The 21,023-nt window shown below is 39.1% G+C and overlaps 1 protein-coding gene across 1 annotated transcript in view; it reads left to right on the top strand.

Annotated features, from left to right (window-relative positions):
• The window catches only part of COL4A4 (collagen type IV alpha 4 chain), a 154,329-nt gene that overhangs the window by 20,821 nt on the left and 112,485 nt on the right, over window positions 1–21,023 (top strand). The window contains exon 2 of the mRNA XM_073358896.1: window positions 5,963–6,040. Within this exon, the coding sequence (XP_073214997.1) occupies window positions 5,963–6,040 (78 nt within the window). The remainder of the gene's footprint in view (window positions 1–5,962; window positions 6,041–21,023) is intronic.

Raw genomic sequence — 21,023 nt, forward strand, 5'->3', positions numbered from 1 at the left:
AGTCATTAAATATGCTTCCTGGGGAAGGGAACATGTCCACTATATTTTGAAGTGACTGATACATTTTGGGATACTAAAAACAAAAAAAAAATTGTTTAAGGAAACAGTTTTTAATCTTTTTATCCCAAAGACAATAAAATAATATTTTGATAGAATCCTTATTTATTCATATTTTAGAGCAAATTTGAGAAGAGTTTACAAAAATCTTTAATTGTAATTTAATCTAGATACTGAAAGCCAGAGAAAATTGAAGGAATTAACTTGGAAGTTAGCAGAATGAATTCAAAATTGCCAAACCAGTTAGTCATTACCATTAAGATATCAATATTAACAATTTGAGATACTACATTAGGATTTTTTTATGCAATAGGAAATAAAGAAACACTATTAAGGTTGCAAAGTGAGGCACTCAAAAGTTTGTAAATGCTAGAATTAAGATAGGCTTTGCAACCTTAATTCTGTCCCAGATGCTTTATAATGTAGACATAATCTCTTACTGTTTTTCGTCACAGCATTCCTCCCTCATGGAGTTCACAGTACATGCCTTGCTCAATATTTCTTTTTAGCTTCATCCTCCAGTATATACCTTCATTCATTATTTAGGCTGCAGTTCAGCAAGGTGCTGAAGCAGGTGTCTAACTTCAAGTGTACACAAATAGTCAAGTGTACTGAAGTCACTGGAACTAATCGTATTTAAAGTTAAGTATATATTTCAAGTACCTTGCAGAATTGGGGGCTTACTGCACATCATCCAAACCCCTCTCTGAGTAAGAATTTGTTAATTTATTCTTTACCATGGCACTCTTCTTTGTAGACTGAGTTTCTCAAATATTAGTAAATCTATTTTCATAATTACTCTGAGAGGTAGGGAAGTACTATTATTCCTATTTGTTATCCCCATTTTATAGATAGGCAACTGAGCTACAAAGAGATTAAAGCCCAACTTTGCAGAAGAGGACACTAACTTTGGGTGCCCAACTCAACATTTATGGTCTGATCTTTTCTCCACAGAGGTGCTGAGCATCCACACCTCCCATTTAATTCAGTTGGATGTGAGTGCTCACACTGGGTATCCAGAAAATGGGAAACACCTAATTAGTGGCTACTTCCAAAATATTTACCCTACATTACATTGGAAGTATGTGGCAGAACCAGGATGCAACCCAGTTCTCACAGGTCCCTGCTTAGAGATTTAGCCATAAGACATCGTTTCTCTTCCAGCAACCCCTACCACATACACTTGGACTCATTGTTGAAATCAGTGGGACTACTTATAGAGTAAGGTACTACTCAGCTGGAGTTAGGGTGGCAGAATCTAAGCCCAGGTTACTAAATCTACTGCTCCAGGTCTCCAAAGGATTCAAAAATAACTGCAAAGATGTCACATTTTTCTAATATATATAAAATGTTAGGAAGGTAAAGAAAACATTTTAATAGTTTAAGTTGTTTAAATAAAGGAAATTTGCAGATATCCTACTTATGATAGAGGTAAAATTGGAAATAGGTATCTTGTATAAAAAAAAGAGTATCACCTGTGGGATGTATATAACTATTGGTTTGGGTTTTTTTGTTCTCGGTGTCGTGCATCCTCAATGTTCTAAGAGTCTGGTCACTACAGAAAGCAGCTGTCATTTTCTGAGGGCAAAAGGTGCTTATTCTTATCTCATCAGAAAATGACCACAAAATAGGACACTAAATCTCTGTGCAGTTAACACGGTCATATAAATTAGTGTTAGAGAAGCAATGTTAAGACAGTTTTATTATGAGGCAGTTTATGGTAATTTCTAATAAGTAGGGCTGTCGATTAATTGCAGTTAACTCATGCGATTAAATAAACTAATAATTGCAATTAAAAATTAATATTGCACTGTTAAACAATAGAATACCAATTGAAATTTATTAAATATTTTTGGATGTTTTTCTACATTTTCATATATATTGATTTCAGTTACACAGTATACAAAGTAGACAGTGCTCACTTGTTTTTTTATTACAAATATTTGCACTGTAAAAATGGCAAACAAAAGAAATAGTATTTTTCAATTCGCTTCATACAAGTACTGTAGTGCAATCTCTTTATGGTGAAAATGCAACTTACAAACGTAGATATTTTTGGTAACATAACTGCACTCAAAAACAAAACAATATAAAACTTCAGAGCCTGCAAGTCCACTCAGTCCTACTTCTTGTTCAGCCAGTCTCTAAGAGAAACACGTTTGTTTACATGTACAGGAGATAATGCTGCCTGCTTCTTATTTACATCACCTCAGAGTGAGAACAGACATTCGCATGGCACTTTTTTAGCCGGCATTGCAAGGTATTTACGTGCCAGATATGCTAAACATTCGTATGTCCCTTCGTACTTCAGCCACCATTCCAGAGGACATACTTCCATGCTGCTGATGCTCGTTAAAAATAATGCATTAATTAAATTTGTGGCTGAATTCCTTGGGGGGGAAAATAGTATGTCTCCTGTTCAGTTTTACCCACATTCTGCCATATATTTCATGTTATAGCAGCCTTGGATGACGAGCCAGTACATGTTGTTCATTTTAAGATTTTCACTGCAGATTTGACAAAATGCAAAGAAGGTACCAATGTGAGATTTCTAAAGATAGCTACATCACTCGACCCACCGTTTAGGAATCTGAAGTGCCTTCCAAATCTGTGAGGAACAAGGTGTGGAACATGCTTTCAGAAGTTTTAAAAGAATAACACTCTGATGTGGAAACAACAGAACCGAACCACCAAAAAAGAAAATCAACTTTGTGCTGATGGCATCTGACTCAGATGATGAAAATGAACATGCGTCAGTCTGCACTGCTTTGGATAGTTATCAAGCAGAACCCGTTATCAGCATGGACACATCTTCTGGAATGGTGGTTGAAGAATGAAGGGACATATGAATAGTTAGTGCATCTGGCACGTAAATATCTTATGATGCCAGCTACAACAGTGCCATGCGAACGCCTGTTCTCACTTTCAGGTGATATTGTAAACAAGAATTGGGCAGCTATCTCCTGCAAATGCCAACAAACTTGTTCGTCTGAGCGATTGGCTGAACAAGATATGGGACTGAGTGGACTCGTAGGCTCTAAAGTTTTACAGTGTTTTGTTTTTGAATGCAGTTATGTAACAAAAAAAAATCTACATTTGTAAATTGCACTTTCACCATAAAGAGATTGCACTACAGTACTTGTATGAAGTGAATTGAAAAATACTCTTTTGTTTTATACAGTGCAAATATTTGAAATAAAAATATAAAGTGAGCACTGTATAGTTTGTCTTCTGTGTTGTAACTGAAGTCAATATATTTGAAAATGTAGGAAGTATTCAAAACTATTTAAATCAATGGTATTCTATAATTCTTTAACAGTGTGATTAATCGTGCAATGAATCACAATAGTTTTTTTAATCGTTTTACAGCCCTACTAATAAGTTTTATAAAACAGCTATTCTGTTAATCTATGTGGTGACTGCTGACATATTAGCATTTTTGGTACGAGGTTAAATGATGTACTAGTTATCTAAATAAATACTTTTCCTACTATGATAAAGAAATGTTAGTAGAAACTTGCAGTCCTTTGACATTCCAGTTTTTAATAACAAGGAAAGGGACTAACGCAGAACAGATATGTATTCTCATGGGAAATTTAGTACATGATAGAGAAGTAGTCTGAGTGTGTCGGTAATTCCTTCTTGTTCTGAAGTTCAGTATCACCAGACATTTTGAAAATATTTGAGATAAAACAAACTGACTCCTCCTCCTCATCTAAAGTTTGATTAATTTGCTCCTTGAAAAACTGCAATATGAGCCCTATTGTTGTCTCTCTCTTACTGAAACCAATGGCAAAACTTACACAGATTTCTATGGAATCAGGATCAGTCACTGAATCAGTATATTTCACAGTGTCATTTTTTTAATTCATTTACCTAAATTATAGTTTATCAGCCTTTTTAATATTAGGCCTGTTTTTTTTCCAAGACCACCTATGGCATTTGGACACTCATTTCTAAGTAAAATTAATGGAAACTGGGTGTTCAAATCACCTAAGCAGCTTTGCAAATTTTATTCTTAATCTGCATTTTATATAGGCATAGTCAGTTGTTTTCTTAATATTGCTCATTTGCTGGCAGTGCTGTTATGAAATTAAATAAAAAAAACCATTTTGGGACACAAACTAAAAAGAACATGTTTGTTCTACTTATTGTAAATCAATTGAATACATATGTCCTGATATATTAGGATCCCATTAAACATATTTGTTTTCAACATTACATCAACTTCATAGAAAAGTCTTTCACCTCCTTGTTACTAGCAGTATAATTTTATAGAATTTAGAAAAGAAAGAAATCCATTATGTCAGTCTGTCCCCAATTCTGTGTAATGCAGCATTGCTTTGTGCAGACACTTAAAAAATAAAAAGTGCTTAAGGCCCAGATCCTCAAAGGTATTGGTGCTTAATTCCTATTGTGGAGTGACTTGCCCAAATACCTTTCTAGCGCTTGGACTAAGTTTTAATTTTGACTAGCCTAGGCCTAAACACTTATTGTAGCAAAATTCTTCCTAATATTTAGCCTAGATTTTATATTCCTTAATTACATCCAAGTATACCTAGTTAATAATTACCTGATACCGCTTGTCACAGGGTCACTCACCACACTGTTGCCTCATGCTGGGCCTTTTGGGAATTAGCTCACTCCCAGTGTTGTACCAATAAAATAAAAACCAGCAGGATCTTATTAAAGGGAAAAAGGCAAAATACCACATTTATTGTGCATACAGAAAGAATCATAGTAAGCAGTTAGTTATAGCTATAACATTCCATTCAATCTCATATTTATTCTCACATTCATTCATACAAACACACACACACCCACACACACAGGTTCTGCAAGGTTGTTATCATAGTTACCAGCCTTAGAGTTGCTCATGCCAAGCCACTGGCCAGGTGGCCTGGACATGAGGAGGGAGCAGGGCCTTGTCAGATGCTCATCTGATGCTCCTGGAAGTTGGTTTGCAGAATCAGACCCCAAAGTTCTCACTTTTTAGAGTCTATTTTTATAGGAATTTCTTCCTATGCCAGTCTATGGGAATTGCTTCATCATGCTGTTGCTGAATCAATCAGCAGATAGCACATTCCTGACGGCTCCAAGATGTTATCTTGTTCTTTGGTTCTCCCATTCTTGAGGCTGTTGGATGGATTCCAGTCTGCCCTCCGGGGTCGGGGGGGGTCCTCTGGTTATTTCCACTTGACGCCTTCTTCAGCCGATGGACACTGGATTCTTAGGCTGGCACCTCCCTGATCATTCAGTTATTATCCACACCAAGCATCCATCCACATACATCCTCTATCTCTATTTTAATCACAATTGTTAATACAACAAAAGGGTGGGGAGTCTCTGGGTGCTGTTTCTGTTGTTAGAGTATTGCTTTGAGTCTCTCTCTCTTGTGAATTGCTTTGAGAACAGACTCTGTCTTAGAATGTACTAACACAGTTAGCAGCTTGCAAGTTTCACACATAGAGGGAGAGAAACAATACCAAAAACCAAGAGACCTCTTAATTAGTAATACCCTGGAATTTAAACTCTGGGGAATCAAACTCATTTGTGATTTTAATACAGAACTTCTTTAATATGATCCAACACCAGCGGGTGCACCTCGGGTGATAGTGGCTCTCCTGTTCTCGCCTACAGACTTGTTATGGCTCCTTCCTCTCTGCGTCTGCTTCGTAGCACAGTCCTTTGACCGCGTCACCATCCGGTTTCCCCCCCTTATGGGGGACTCTTCCAATAAGAGTCCAGCCACTCCTCACAGCAGCTTGGCTAGTGGCGGGCAGGCCACTACATCTCTACTTCCATGAAGTCTTGAACTGTTACTTGATGTTCTTTGTTTCATTAAAATGTGTTATATTGGATAACAAGTATACTGTATATAAACTAATAACCTCTTAATTTTTAGGACAAATATTCATATATTGGTCCATGTGGAGGACAAGATTGTTCAGTTTGCCAGTGCTTTCCTGTAAAAGGATCAAGAGTAAGTGATTTAATATAACAATAATTGTTATTGAAAAACATTGCTCATTTTGTGCACATCTCTTATTTAAAATCACTAGGGCTGTTGAACACTGGGAGCTCAAATAAGAAAGTCCCAACTTGGCAAGATAGGAAACAGATCTAAGTCTGCCCATTGGTGTGAAGTCCAAGCACTTGCACTATCAAAGCAATTCAAGACCATAGGTCATTTCTAGGCAGACTAGCCCACAGAGAAGGTCAGGTTGTAATAACATAACTTTCATTTGAAAGTGATTAGAGACTTTTCAGGATGAGCAGGACAATTAGAAAAATGTCATTTTTAAGGCATCTTCAGTTTGGAATCTGTCCACCTTCTCAGATGTCCTCTGAATGGCCAGTCAAAGGAGAGTATGTTTTTGCCATTTTATAATTGTATTTTTGCAGAAACCTAGGTTATTTTTTATCTTCATGTTGATCTGAAATTTGTTTTGGTTCTCCTAATCTTTTATCACCTTTTCATGATTTTCAGTACACTAGATAAGTGTCCTAGGTATAAGAAAATTTGAGTTATTTCAGTGTATTGAGTTTAAAATGTGAAATTCAGCAGGTGTGGTTTTTTAGTTAATATTGTTAGGACTAGTAATTTAAGTATCTCCTTAGACAGAAATGTTACATAGTAGTCACTAGGTATGAATTTTGAAATACTACCAGCTTTTGAAAGTTTACACAAGTTGCTATTTGTTTATAAGTATGTGGGCTTTCTGTTACTGATTTATAAATTTGATAAAGACAAGGTAGGTGAGGTAAAAATTTTTTGGATGAACTTCTGTTGGTGGAAGGTGCGACACTATGCCCCATATACTTCATAGAAATATTGTTATAATGTTATTATAGCATATCTAAAATATATTTTATGCAAGATGGGTCTTGTGAGGTATAATTGGAAAGGTTATGATTTACTGAATATTATTATCCTATTTGTATGCATGTATCATTTTTGTATATAAAGTTAGGAATATTGATTATACATCCATACTACAAAAGTGTTGCACATGGGGAACACTGACCAGACAAAATATAATCAGTCTGGCTGGTTAGCTGGGGACAAGTCAATGAACCATTAGGGAGGACAGTATGTCTTTGAAGATGCTAATCTCCCACCTTCCTGAGAAGCTTCCTGGGGTGCTACAAACAGCCTTTGACTCATGTCTGCTTTGACACTGCAGGGTCATGTGATCACATCACCTGGTACTGGACTTCATGATAGAATACCAGTATTTTTCCACTTGGGGAAGGGGGGAACCACACTGAAAAACAAAGGATTCCCGCCGTATGTAAATTCTATTTAAGACAGGGAAGTGAGATGATTGGGGTTCATTCTTCACTGAATCTCTGCCCAGGATGACTGCTGGAAACATCTAAGAAACAAAGACAAGGTTGGGGGAGGGAGGAGTCCAGCCTGGAAAAAGTGTCTGGCCTGTGAAAGAAATACCTGGAGTTTTAAGCTACAAGCAAGAGCAGCCTGTCTTCAAGAACCACTGCAATCTGCTAAAAACAACTCTTAGGATGATAAATTACTACTTGTAACCAGTTTCTTTAGTGTATTAAGCTTAGTTTGCGTGTTTCTTTTATTTGCTCAGTAATCTGCTTTGATCTGTTTGCTATCCCTTATAATCACTTAAAATACATCTTTTGTAGTTAATACATCTGTTTTTGTTTTCTCTAAAACCAGTTTGTGGAATTCATAACTCGTCCGGGGGAAAGCTGTGTATATCTTCCTCCACATTGACAGAGGGGGCGAATTTCATGAGTTTACACTGTACAGTTCTCTGTGCAGCGCAAGACAATACAATTCTGGATTTGCACCCCAAAGGAGATGTGCACTTCAGTGCTGGGCAATTCCTTAGCTGAGTCTTCCCATGCAGAGCTGATTTCAGTGTCTGTGTCTTTCTTCAGCTGAGTGTGGCCCTACCTGTGTGTGTGCTGCAGGAGGCTTGAGGGCCTGGCTCAGCAGGACAGTGTAAGGGAGCCCAGGTTTGTGGAACAGGCGGGCTCAGTGGTATCCCAATATGTCAGATGGCACCCCAGAGTGGGGGTGGGCAACCTGTCACAGAAGGTCCAAGTTTTCAAGCTACACAGAAGCTTTTCTTCAGGTCTGGGGAAGGAAGTGGAGTATCTGCACTAAATACACATTGGGACAGCTTGTTAAGCAGAAGTGGTAACATATTTGAGTTGGACATTTGAAATGAAGTTGGCAGTGGGGGCTAGATTGTTATACAGAAAGGGTTTGAAGTGGGCAAATAAGAGTAGCAGGCAGTGTGGTGTGTTACAAATTGTTGTAAAGAGCTATAAAACCAGTGTTCCTGTTAAGTCCATGGTTTTTGGTGTCTAGGAAAGCTATGAATGTAAATTCCCAGGGTTGCCTTTTGAAGGTGTTGTACAAGTTTCGTTTGAGGACAAGTATTGAAAGATCAGATATGGAGCGATCGCTTTGTGAAAAATGTTTGCCTGTGGTTTTTGTCTTTTATCATTTTTCTGTATGAGTTCATCTGAGAGCATAGTGATTGTCTGGTTTCACCTGCATAGTTGTTACAGGGGCATGGGGTATGATAAACATGTGTAGGACCCAGGAATCTTGAAAGGTGTGATGTGGGGGCTATTGTTCATCGTAGGCATGGAGATATGTTCACAGGTTTTGCATCTGTTGTTCGGGCAGGGTCTGGTGCTGCTTTGAGTTGGTATGTCCCGGCTAGGTGGGGAGCTTGCTTCTGATGATGAGCTTAACAAAGTTGGGGGCTTGTTTGAAGGCCAGAAGATGGGGGAAAGATTTCTTTTAGGATGTGGTCCCCATCAAGTATGGGTTACAATTGTTTGTTACCATATGGAGTCCAGTGTGGTGTGGGAGGTGACAGCTAAGGGGGTGTGGTCAGTAGTTTTGGGTTTTTTATTTGTGAAGGTGGCTTTTCTGCAGCTGAGTGTGTTTAGTTGTTATCCTGGACACTCTCTTCGGCACCAGTTCTGTGGTATCTGAGTGCTTAGCTGTAGATAAGAGATTTCTTGGTGTGTCTGGGGGGGTTGCTGGAACTGTGGAGGTAAGTGCCATGATTGGTGGGTTTCTTGAATAAAGCTGTCTGCATTGTTCCATTATTTAAGATAATTGTGGTATCCAGAAAGTTGATGCTGGGGTGGGAGTTTGATGGATGGGTGGTGGTGGTTTAAGTTGTGGTGGAAATCTAAGAGGGAGTTTAGGTTGCCTGTACAGTGGATGAAAATATCATCAATGTATCTCACATATAACAGTGGTTGATGGTGCATTTTTCCAGAAATTCTTCCTTGAGGTGGCCCATGAAGAGGATGGCATATTGGGGAACCATCCTAGTACTCCTGGCTGTCCCCATGGTTTGGACAAAGGGTTTATTGTTAAATGTGAAGATGTTGTGGGAGAGAATAAAATGGATGAGTTTGGTGATGTTTTCTGGCGATGTTATAATATAAATTGATGTCAGCTCCACCTCAAAATACGTAGCAATGCAGTGATAGAAAATGTAAGTTAGGAGTGTGATTGAGATAGGAGATTCAGAGAGTAATGCGGGACTATTGATGTGGGTTTGGATACATTTGGATACATTCCCTGATTTGCAAGTAACTGAAAGACTGATTTAGGAATGAAATGTTTTTCTTTCAAGTGATTAAATGTCAGAATTTTGGGGCAAATAAGAAAACCTAAATATCATGGATTAATTTAAAGAAAAACACGTAAAGTTAGGGAGTCCTTATTAATGAATGAAGTTTTATTCTAATCATAGTGGGACATGTTTTCACTAGTTGGGAACAAAATTGCATATAAATGAAATTGAGGTGTAGTGGTTTGCACTAATTTAGACTCAATATGTTCTGACATTGCTCTGCCAGACCCTGAGATGTCAGTATCTGCTGGAGATGAGAAGGCACATCCCTAAGTCCTCTTCACAGTGGCGGTTCAGATGATGAAAAGAACTAGGCGGCACAGAAAGCTCTCCCACACATGCAGGTGGAACAGGTTCAGCCCTGGCTGTTCCCTGCTTTCTCCTTCATGGTTAGTGACTTTGTGAATCCCAGATAGCACCATCAGTGCAGGTTCTGTTTTATGCCTTCTATCTTTGCTTGAAGGCAGGGCTGAGGTAAACATATAGGTGGCTGATGCATGTGCAATGCTGTCTTATTCCAGAGTTATGCACTATCAGTTTATCTGTTGGAGTGGGAGGCCAGTAAACACACAGCTGGTCTCTGGGCATAGGATGCCTTTATTTGCATGGAACACGCTCTTTTTCCCTCTTATACTATCCTTTCCCCAGTCTTAGGATGCATATAACTAGTAGATGTGCCCCTCCTCTGGTTTTCTCCACTGCTGTGAATTTGAGCACATCTTCAAAGCACTATACCCTTGAGATGTGCTCCATTGTGATTTCACTTTCTCCTCTTTGCGCAGGAGTACAGAATTTGGCCCCATGTTCTAAAATAACGATTATAATAAACATTTCTAACAGGCCAGTATTTATACACATGCTGTTGTGCAATACAGTATATTTAATATGCTTCAGTGTAACTATAGCTATATAATTTACTTCTATCACAAGTGAATATTATATGTAAATTGTGTAATTTAATCCAGCACACACACTGAAAGATGCAAACTGTATTAGGAAATGCCAGGAGGAATCCCAGCTAGAATCTCAGAGAATGCATGCTACAGCACTAACATTACTACCTGTTCAGCTCTTGCTCCTTTCCGCTCCCAGCGAACTCTGCTAGCCAGTGTGGAAGGGGTTCAGGCCATGGCCCTGCCCTTTCCCTGTGTCTCCCTATGCCCTTTAAGGGCTTAGACCAACTTCCGTTAAAAGAAGGACTCCCATTCCCTGCCCCCTCATACACCAGCATAAGGACAGGCACAGTTGAACTCTAGGGGCCAGATTCTCAGCTGATGTAAATTGGCCTAGCTCTGTGGATGTCACTGGAATTAGGCTAATTTACACCATTTAAGGATCCCACCCAATATTTTGAATTTTGTATAGTAAATATTTAAATACTTATGAGAAAAAAATAAAACCACAACTGACACGAACAACCAGCCTCAGCAAAGTGACTAAGGATTGAATGAGCATGGAGTCTGAACTCTTCCCCTCTCACTCTGGCAGGCCAGGATTAAGGCTCATTTGCAGGATGATACAAGGAAACATTCACTGCCACTTTCCACACTTATACTTATTCAGAAGACTTCAGCCTCCAGGGTTGTCAATCTCACATCTTTCCATATTTTAAAAACAAAATATAACATTTAATTATTAAAGCAAATTTTAATCCATTTCTGTTTCTTTCCCAGAAAGGTTTAACCTCATTCTCTTCTAACATCTAAAACAGTCAGATTGAGACATTTCTAAACTGGAAAAGAAATAAAACATTGCAAATGAGCTCTAATTAATATAAGAAAACAACATAAGAAGAGCTACCACTGTAATGGCTAAATAATTATTTATTCAAAAGGTATTGGAAGGGTACATCCACCTTTTCACTATAAATATTATGCAGTAATGCAATGTTTCCCAAACTTGGGACGCCGCTTGTTCAGGGAAAGCCCCTGGCGGGCTGGGCCAGTTTGTTTACCTGCCGTGTCCGCAGGTTTGGCTCCCACTGGCTGTGATTCACCGCGCCAGGCCAATGGGAGCTGCAGGAAGTGGCGGCCAGTACGTCCCTCTGCAATAAACACTGCAATAGTGGATTAAAACTATGTTGTCCCCAAATCTACCAGAACTGTCACCATGCATGCTAGTCACACCAGCTGGGTCAGTCACATTGCTCCAAGCTATATTGCCTGTTCCTTTTTTAGGTTCATGTTGAAAATTAAGGAGGATACCAAAGAAGCAGAATGCATCTTTCCTTCTTGGGTGCTATACTCATAGCAGTGAGCTTATATGCTCTGCTGCCAGATGATCACTGATGCTCTGTCCCTGGATTCTACCCTGATCCATTCTAGACTGTGTCTGTGCTATTGTCTCCTGTGCTATAGGATTTTCATAATATGGGAGCTAAGATATTTCATACTTCAGGTATAGTATGATACCTTTGAGTTACCCCAGGAGATCTATTTATGGGGATTAACAGCATCCATAGTATCTCTCAGTGTTATTGAGTATCATGTTTTGGATAAAATAAAGACTGATTTGAAACATCATTTAAAAACCAAACTTTGTCAAAATGCCATGGGAGAAGATTCTTGGACCATGTCTGCTTAGCTAGAAGTTGTACTAATTCTCTCTCAAGAACCTGTTCCAAATTTTTGTCCATACCAAACCTCTGAACCTTCTAGGGATATACTCAGCACTAGTACTAACATTTCTAGATATTCAGTGGTGTTGCTGTTGCTACGTTCCATATAGAATATACTGTAAACAATAGACATTTAAAAAAGAAAATTGAATACAATTAAGGAGGCATAAATCTGTGAGAATTGCATTGTTGACGTAACAGCTTTGAAACCTATATACTGCTTGAAGGATTCCCTCAAATGTAATAAACTTATATTTCATAAAGGTATTACCATTAACCTTTATGCAGGCAGCAAAAACATCCACTTTATGGACAATAGCTACAGTAAACATCAGTTGAGACAGAAACGAAGTATTGGAAGAATGAGATCCTGATATATGTACATATTTTCTGAAATAACATATTGCATAAATTTATATTGTGCGGAATCATTTCAAATCTTCCTCCCTCCCCAACGTACAGTCCTGCTTATTTCAGGAGGTATGTCACTGCATACTGTAAGCCAACAAACCTTTATGTTTTCTCTTTAAACTTTGGCACACTGACTGTATTTGGTGCCTGTTTGGATTTTGTAAAGGCTGCTGATTATAAAGTAACAAAAACATGTATCTTATTTTTGAAATTTGCACTCCAGAAGCCAAAACATCAAATTTTATTTACATTTCACTTTGAATTTGCTAGAGATAAGGTCTGTTATTCTTCCTCAGTCCTTTTACTGGGATGCAAAAACAAGAGATGAACATTGAAATCCCTTAGTGTGGTACAGTATGTAACCCTCTCCAAAACTAACCAAAATGTACATGTCAGAAATGCACATCTTATCAAATATGTCTATCTATTCCAGTTTAGTTAGGGGCAACACAGTAGAGCTCAATTGTTGATCACAAATTTTTTCCATCTTCAGTATCGCACCTCAGACAGACTGTCTGGTAAAGACAAAGATATTTTTCAATTTCAGAGTCCTAAATTAACCAGTATTAAATATATCAGCTTTTCACAGGAGCTTAGATTTCACTTAGCCCACGAAGACACAAGGCTTTTTTCAATCTCTGTTTTGCTCTAACACCCATCGTATATATTGACAAAACAATGGGTCAAACTCACCACTGATGTAAGCAGGCATAACTCCGTTTTAGCCAATAAAGTTGTAGCTTTTTACACTAGTGATGAATTTGGATTGGTGATATTACACTGAAATGCTCTGCTACATGTGTAGTCTACATTGTCTAAATGAGTTTTGAGTTAGTTTATATTTTCTAAAACTAAACTGAACCCAGAGGTCTGCAGACCACAAGTTGAAAACCACTGATGGATCATAAAAAGGTGCATTGGATTAAAAACATACTTTCTAAAAGTGCATTATTTGTGATACACTTGCTTGAATGCATAGGGATGATTTTTTGCAGAAAAGATGTTACTTCTGTCATTGTGGTAACTTTGAGTGTAAACCCATCATTGCTTTATACTTGTCCTTGGGCCAAAGAATGTTTAGGTCTTAGCTGTTCACCTGAATGAGTCTAAATAGCAAACAACTATCACATGATTAATCAAATCTAGTATGAAAGGACAGATGTTCTAACCGAATGCAGTATGTCCAGACTGCTGTCATTCCTGAGTTTGTGCATTTTGTTAAGGGGATTTTCCATGTGTAATCCAATTCTTAGCTGGAATAACTGGCAACAAAAATAGCTGCTATTTTTATTTAAGGGAGTTTTTTGTGGCTGTATAAAATTCTCTTCACAGTGAAGAGAATATATAATAGCACTCTGGCATTATAGACTTCAGAATGTAGCCTCTCTTTAGACTTTCTTCAGTAAACTCGCTCACTGGAATGTGTTTTGCTAATAGATGATGAGACAGTAGAGCATTTTGACAGATACTCAGTATAGGGCTGCTGCACTTTTATTAGAAAACTGCTTCCATTAAGTAGTCACTATTAAAATGGAGATAACAGACTTGTACTCATTACATTTGGAAATAGTTCTGAATGGTTCTTCAAGACAGGCAGTTGGCTAATGAGAGTGGTCTCTGACTAATAAATCCTTCCAGAACACTGACTTAATGTAGTTCCCCATCACACTTAGGGAAAAAGCCTGCGTAAACAGAGGAGCCTTTCAATCATGTCCTCAAGGTGAAAAGGCATAGGCTTCATCCGATCAACGTGGGAGTGAGTACTATCAGGCTGGTTTTCCCCAGGCTCCAAGAACGTATTTGAGTAGTCACCTAAGACAGGTTTGCTATGTTTGTATGTGCACTCAGAGACTTGGGGCTTGTCTACGCTGTGCATTAGCCTGCGTAGAGGGGTGTAAATTCTAGTACACGTGCACTAACTGAGCCACATCTGCGCACTAACTGACCCTGCCGGCACTCACTAAAAGTCCCTTAGTGCACATTAATATAGTACTACTGGGGTCAGCAGCAGGGTCCCCAGGGGACAGTTAATATACGAGTGATGTAATGCAAGTCCCTGAAAAGACAGAATTTTAACACACGCACTCGCTAGTATTAAACTAATAGAGGGTAGAGACTAAACAGTTATTAATTAAATAATATTGGCCAAATTCTCCACTTTGTTATACCCGCTACTTCAGTGTAATGAAATGGTGAATCGGGGCTAATGCTTTGAGGATCTAACTTTACTTTACATTTCTAATACTGAAGTGCAGCTGCTCATAGTGATGTCATTGCTGAATTACAGGTATTTTCTATGCTTCCTTAAAACATGTTCTAATTTGCTTTGTGGGTCTTCTTACTGCACAAAAGTGTAGATCAACATGATTTAATTGCAATTTATAGTGATGAGTGAAATATATTTAACTTTGTAAAATTAAGATTGAAGTGAAGCTATCTTCATGCACTGTATGATAGCCTAAAGAAAAGACTAAGGCAAAATTTTAGAAGAGAATAGGAGCTTGAAATTAGGCTCTTCCGTGTGTAGGTTACAGCTATAAGTGGCCTGATTTTTCAGAAGTGCTGAGCACCTGGAAGTTCCCATTGATTGCAAAATCTTTATCTTAATGTATTTGACATAACATTTACGGGGTATTTATCACATTTTTATACAGTACACCTACTATTAATTATGGGTGGGGTTTTCAGGAGTTCTTAAGGAACTAGGCACCCAACTCTCATTGGAAATCAAAGGGAGTTGGGTCCTTAACTGCATTTTTGCCTGTGAAAAGAAAATCTCCCCCATAAAATGACAAGATAGGAAAGGTTCTCTGGACAAGGATATCTGTAGAAGTGGAAGCTGGATAAAGGAAGGATGAGCCAAGCAATCCCATGGTAATCAAGAATGGAAACAGTGATGGGCATGCTTGAATTAATAGAAACTGTGCTAGGTTGAAGAAAAGTAGGGACAATTATGTACGTTAAAGTTCAGATAAAATAGAAGCAGACGGACAAATATCTTGACAGCCTAGTTGCCAGACAGTCTTTTTACAGAGTACGTAAAAACATCAGTGTAACCTCCTGCACCTTGGGAGACGAGACCTACTCATAATGTCCAGACTGTAATCCCTCACTGGTCTTAAAGCCATGAATTGTGGTACAGATCAGTGTGCTGACTAGATCCACCAATTCTTACATCAGGAAAATGGGCCAAATCACAGGAAAACTTCAAGGCGTGCTCAGGGGGTGTACTGGTCTACTAGTGTGTAGGAATTATTCTTCCTTTATACCACCCAGGTGTCAAACTTCTGCCTGAGTTTAGAAGGCCTCTTTTCTCCGGAGGGCCTCCTCTGACAGTGCCATTTAATCCCTCTGCAAGTACTGTCTGGCATGGTGCATGTGCATCTAATGACTGTGGTGCAAATAAACACAGGAAAAGAAAAGTCACTAGTCCAAATAAATAAACAGGTAAGCAGCACGTTGCACATTACAGGGATGGGCTGTATACTGCACTCACTTGTATAGTACAGGTAAAGAAAAAAATTTTAATTATATATATGTAATGGTCCTTTTAGTGACGCTGTGCAATTACCATGCAATAATGATAGATGTATATTAGGGCTGCAGTCAGGAGTCTAATTTTAGGTTAGATTAAAATGGTTTTTAAATCAGTTCCAGATTAGATTAAATTAATTTTCAAAGACATATTTCTCTTTTATTGTCACCAGAGGGCAAAGTTAAGGTTGTTTGGATGCCTTAACTGCATTTTCATACCTCAGCATGTTCAGATTTCTTTTAAGGTTAGCTTCAACTGAATTTCCTAGGTTTGCAGTGTTTATTTTGGGGATGATTACCATAGACCCTGGTCTTTATTCCAAATTACTGATACGTACCCTCATCCTGAACTCCATCTTATTGTAGCTTTTGTCTAAAATAAATAAAGTTGCTTTTCCAAATTTAAGAACACATCGTCACACACTGCCAGTTTCATAGAATCATTGAATATCAGGGTTGGAAGGGACCTCAGGAGGTCATCTAGTCCAACCCCCTGCTCAAAGCAGGACCAATCCCCAACTAAATCAAGTTTAAGCAAGTGAAGATCCAAAGTATGAACACAAGTCAGTTGCACGCATGTGGCCATGTGTACATGCAAATACTTGATTTCCATGTGCACGTCAGGTATTTGCATGCAAAAATGGGGAACGTGAAATTGTATATATTTCATTATGCATGCCTTCAGGCCAATCCTGCAAATGCTTATGTGAGTAATTTTAATTGGATCACTAGTCCCTTTGTCAATGGGAATACTCACATGAGTGGAGTTACTGACATATATGTTTGCTGGACCACACCCTAAATTTGAAAATCTTACTGTTGGTTTTTTTTCCAAGGTGACATTATTCTGCAGAGACCAAGTGAGGGGCACTTTTATAAACTGAAAAATAAAATCAATAATTAAATACAATAATTAAATTTAAACATGACAAAGAAGGAAATGGTGCCTGTAACATGATGAGTAGAACAGGAGAAAGAGGGTCATGTTTCAGGAGGGACCTATGCTGAAGAAGGACCAGGGCTCAGCCAGGGCCAGAGTAGACAGACAAAAAGTGCAGAGCCCCAGCAGGGCCTCCTAACATATTTAATAAAGTTTTGTTTCCTATCATTCTGCCTGCCTGCTGCATCATTTGTTGCTAATTAAACAGTCACCTTTATAATTAGTTTCCTACTTTGGGACTAGCTTGTGCAACCCTTAATCATGTGAGTGTGCACTTATTCACATGAGTAGGCTCTTTGAAGTCAATGGCCCTGACTATGCACAGATTTTTGCATGTGATTAACATTATGCACATGACACTATTTGTGTTAAGTAAGTGCAGCATAATCTCAAGGGCTCTGAAATCTAGCCCTTAAGTTTTAATTGGTAAAATTACCTCTAAGCTATTTTTCATGGTGTTTTTTTTCTCACTAAAAAGAATTTAAGCTAGTTTGAATTTTCAACTTTTCTGTTGGAATATGTCCCCAAGTATGCTGTTGAGAAGTTGTCTAATTCAGTAGACATGTATTAAGTGGGAGAACATTTTCAGAATTGAAAATTTTAACTGGGAGGAAAATTTGGACTGAAATGCTTTGGAAATTAGATTTTTGAATAGATAAAATGAATCAGTCTGAAAATGGGTCATAGCTTGCATAAAATAAACTCAAAACTAAAAACTTTATACCATAACCCAGAAGCCCTATTTATAAAGAAACTTATTTTAGAAAATGTGCCAAACTTTCAGTCTTTGACAGGTGACTTTCAGCTTCAGTTTTCGCACCCACGCCCTTACACCACTTTCATGTAATCCAAATATTATAGTTGTTAAAAGGAGAACTGGGGTTATAGATGCCCTCTTTTCTGTCATCCTAAAGAGTCATTTTGGTAAGACTGTGGAATTGTAACTGGGTTCCCGACACTCCCATCCCCACAGAAGTTTTGGTAGGATGTTGTAGTCATGATATCATGTACTGCGTGACAGCTCTCCTGCAAGTCTTTTGCTCAGACACTCATTTCTGCCAAACTCTCTGTCCCAGCAATAGTGTCCCCTTAGACCTCTTCCCCACTTCCTCAACAATCTGTATGGTAAGCAAGAGGGGTGCAGGAGCTATCAACAAGTTGCTTTTGTTTTCCGCTCCCAATACCTTCTTCTAGTGGGTTCAGAAGGAAGCCATAGATGACCTTACACTTGGGAAGTATGTTTGCTAGGGTCAGCAGAACTACTTGGTTTAGGCTGGCATCCCAGGAACAGGCATGGCCAGATGCAGCTCTTCATGCTATCTCTCTGCTGCACAGCAGCTCTGGCCCTGTCAACACAAGTGAAAAATCTTCAGCTATTCTTGCTTTTTTCCCTCCCTCAAGCAGGTGTGTGGGAACACCAGACATTACCCCATTGCCATTGTGGGGGAATAGTAGGCATTTTCCATCTTGCCCAGGTGATTCACTGTTTGTTACTTACATTCAACATCCAAAGAGGAAAGATTGGGAAGTTATCAGTTTATGAGTCCTGATGGAATTCATATAGAAAACCAGAACTTGCCAAGCTATCCACCAAGAAGTCAGAGCACATCCCTTGCAGGTCCATTGAGCTACCTCCAGGGCTCTGGTATTCCTGTTTATTGCTGAAAGCAATCTGCAGGAGGGATCACATTAATATAAACCAGGGGTCGGCAACCTTTCAGAAGTGGTGTGCCAAGTCTTCGTTTATTCACTCTAATTTAAGGTTTTGCACGCCAGTAATACATTTTAACATTTTTAGAAGGTCTCTCTGTAATATATAACTAAACTATTGTTGTATGTAAAGTAAATAAGGTTTTTAAAATGTTTAAGAACCTACATTTAAAATTAAATTAAAATGCAGATCTTATCAGTTTAGTGTGATCCTTGCTCTTACTTTTTCCTGCTGAGTTTTCCAATGTCTGGCATGTATTTGGATAGTTTAAGCTGCACACAGGTTTCTGAGTGATCAGTTGTTAACCGCCTCTGAGAGGGACCGAGGACAGATTTCATGTGTGAAAATACCTGTTCACACAGGTATGTGGATCCAGTGCTGAAAGCATTGCAAATGCTATTTTCTTCAAACAGTTAAATTTCATTGGCAGGGACGTCCAGCAGGTCAGAATAGAGGCCTCATGATCTTTCTTGGTAGCTTCAAGTGCACTCCACAGATCTCCAAACTTTGATGCCCACAATTCTGAGCTTTTTACCTGAATGAGCTGCATTTCGAAATCTTCAACACCCATCCACTGAAATACAGACAAATCCAAGTTGCTTTTGTTGAACTTTTCAGGTTTAATTAGAAAAGAAAGAATTGGGCCAAATTGCTTGCAATCTGTCAGAAAATTCTGATTCCAGTTCTTGCATGTACATTCCAATCTCATCAACACTGACAGTGCAACATGTCGATAACTCTTTTATGTGTTGGAAGTAGCAGAAAGTTGAAGTTCAAATATCCTGAGAAAAAACTGATGGTTTTACAACAAATGCCTTCCAGGTTTCATAAAGATCCAGAACCGTTTGCCCTGCACCCTGGAGACGGAGGTTGAGTCTGTTTAGGTGAGCGGTGATGTCAGTTAGAAACATGAGCTTACACAGCCATTTCTCATCATCTAGTCCGGGGTAGTTTTGTCCTTTTTCCAATAAAAAGGCCTTGATTGCATCAAAACAGTTTACAAAGTGCACTAAAACCTTGCCACGACTTAGGCACCAAGTGTTGCTGTGAAGTGAAATGAATGGACATCTAACTTTGCTTTCTTAGGAGCTGACATTTTGTCAAATGTACCCCACAACTTACAGTGGGAAAAAAAATCAAGACAGACAGCACACACAATGTCAAACACAATGTGCTGTTCCACATGATGTGATAGTGATGTAAGCAGCAAATCAGGACTTAAAAATATCCCAGTACAGTGGCTCTGGAACAATTTTTAAGGTGGGGGTGCTGAGCTGTGCCCCCTCTTGCTCCAGTCTGCACCCCTCACTGCCCCAGGCTGGGGCCAGTGGGCCACAGCTGGGGATGGCTTCAGAGCCCCAGGCCGGCGGCCAGGACCCCAGGATGGCAGCAGAGCGCCTGGGACCGGTGGCAAGCAGCGGGCTGAGTGGGGGCAGGCGGACGGGACCCCAGGTGACAGGGGGCCAGCGGTAGGACCCCAGGTGGGCAGCAGAGCCCCTGGGACCGGTGGCTGAGACCCAGGCAGTGAGAGTGCCACTCAAAATCATCTTGCGTGCTGCCTTTGGCAGCGTGCCATAGGTTGCTGACCTCTTGTATAAACTTTTCCTAATTACCACAAGGTCAGAAAGTCACTGGCTAGATGAGATTCACACCCACTATCAATCAGGGAACAACAGCTAGAGCTAAATACTGTCCTAAGCTATGGCCCCTTTGCACTATCCTAAAATGGCATTAAATAAGTAGCTAGGGATCCTTGTAGCATGGAGGAATTAATTCAAACCCTCCCCTGACACAAAGGGAGGGAAGGGTGTGGCCAGAACACACTGCATTCCAGTGATACCCTATGGTGCGGCAGTCTAGATATTAAAAAAAACTATTAATGATATCCAGTTATTAAAAATTAAAAGCATTTGCCACATCCCTAGTAGGGATTCCCTTTTTGTGATCATATAGGGAAGCATGCAAGTTTAACATAGAGAGCTAAATTCTGCTCTCAGATACACGTGGCTCCTATTTGTGTTCAGTGGAATCTGTGCACATGCAGCTAAGGATCAGACTTGATCCCAAATGTACACTTCAAAACAAAAACATTCTCTGTTAATGTGC

Source organism: Lepidochelys kempii, chromosome 9 (assembly GCF_965140265.1).
Source record: "Lepidochelys kempii isolate rLepKem1 chromosome 9, rLepKem1.hap2, whole genome shotgun sequence".
In the NCBI taxonomy this organism is placed as follows: Eukaryota; Metazoa; Chordata; order Testudines; family Cheloniidae; genus Lepidochelys; species Lepidochelys kempii.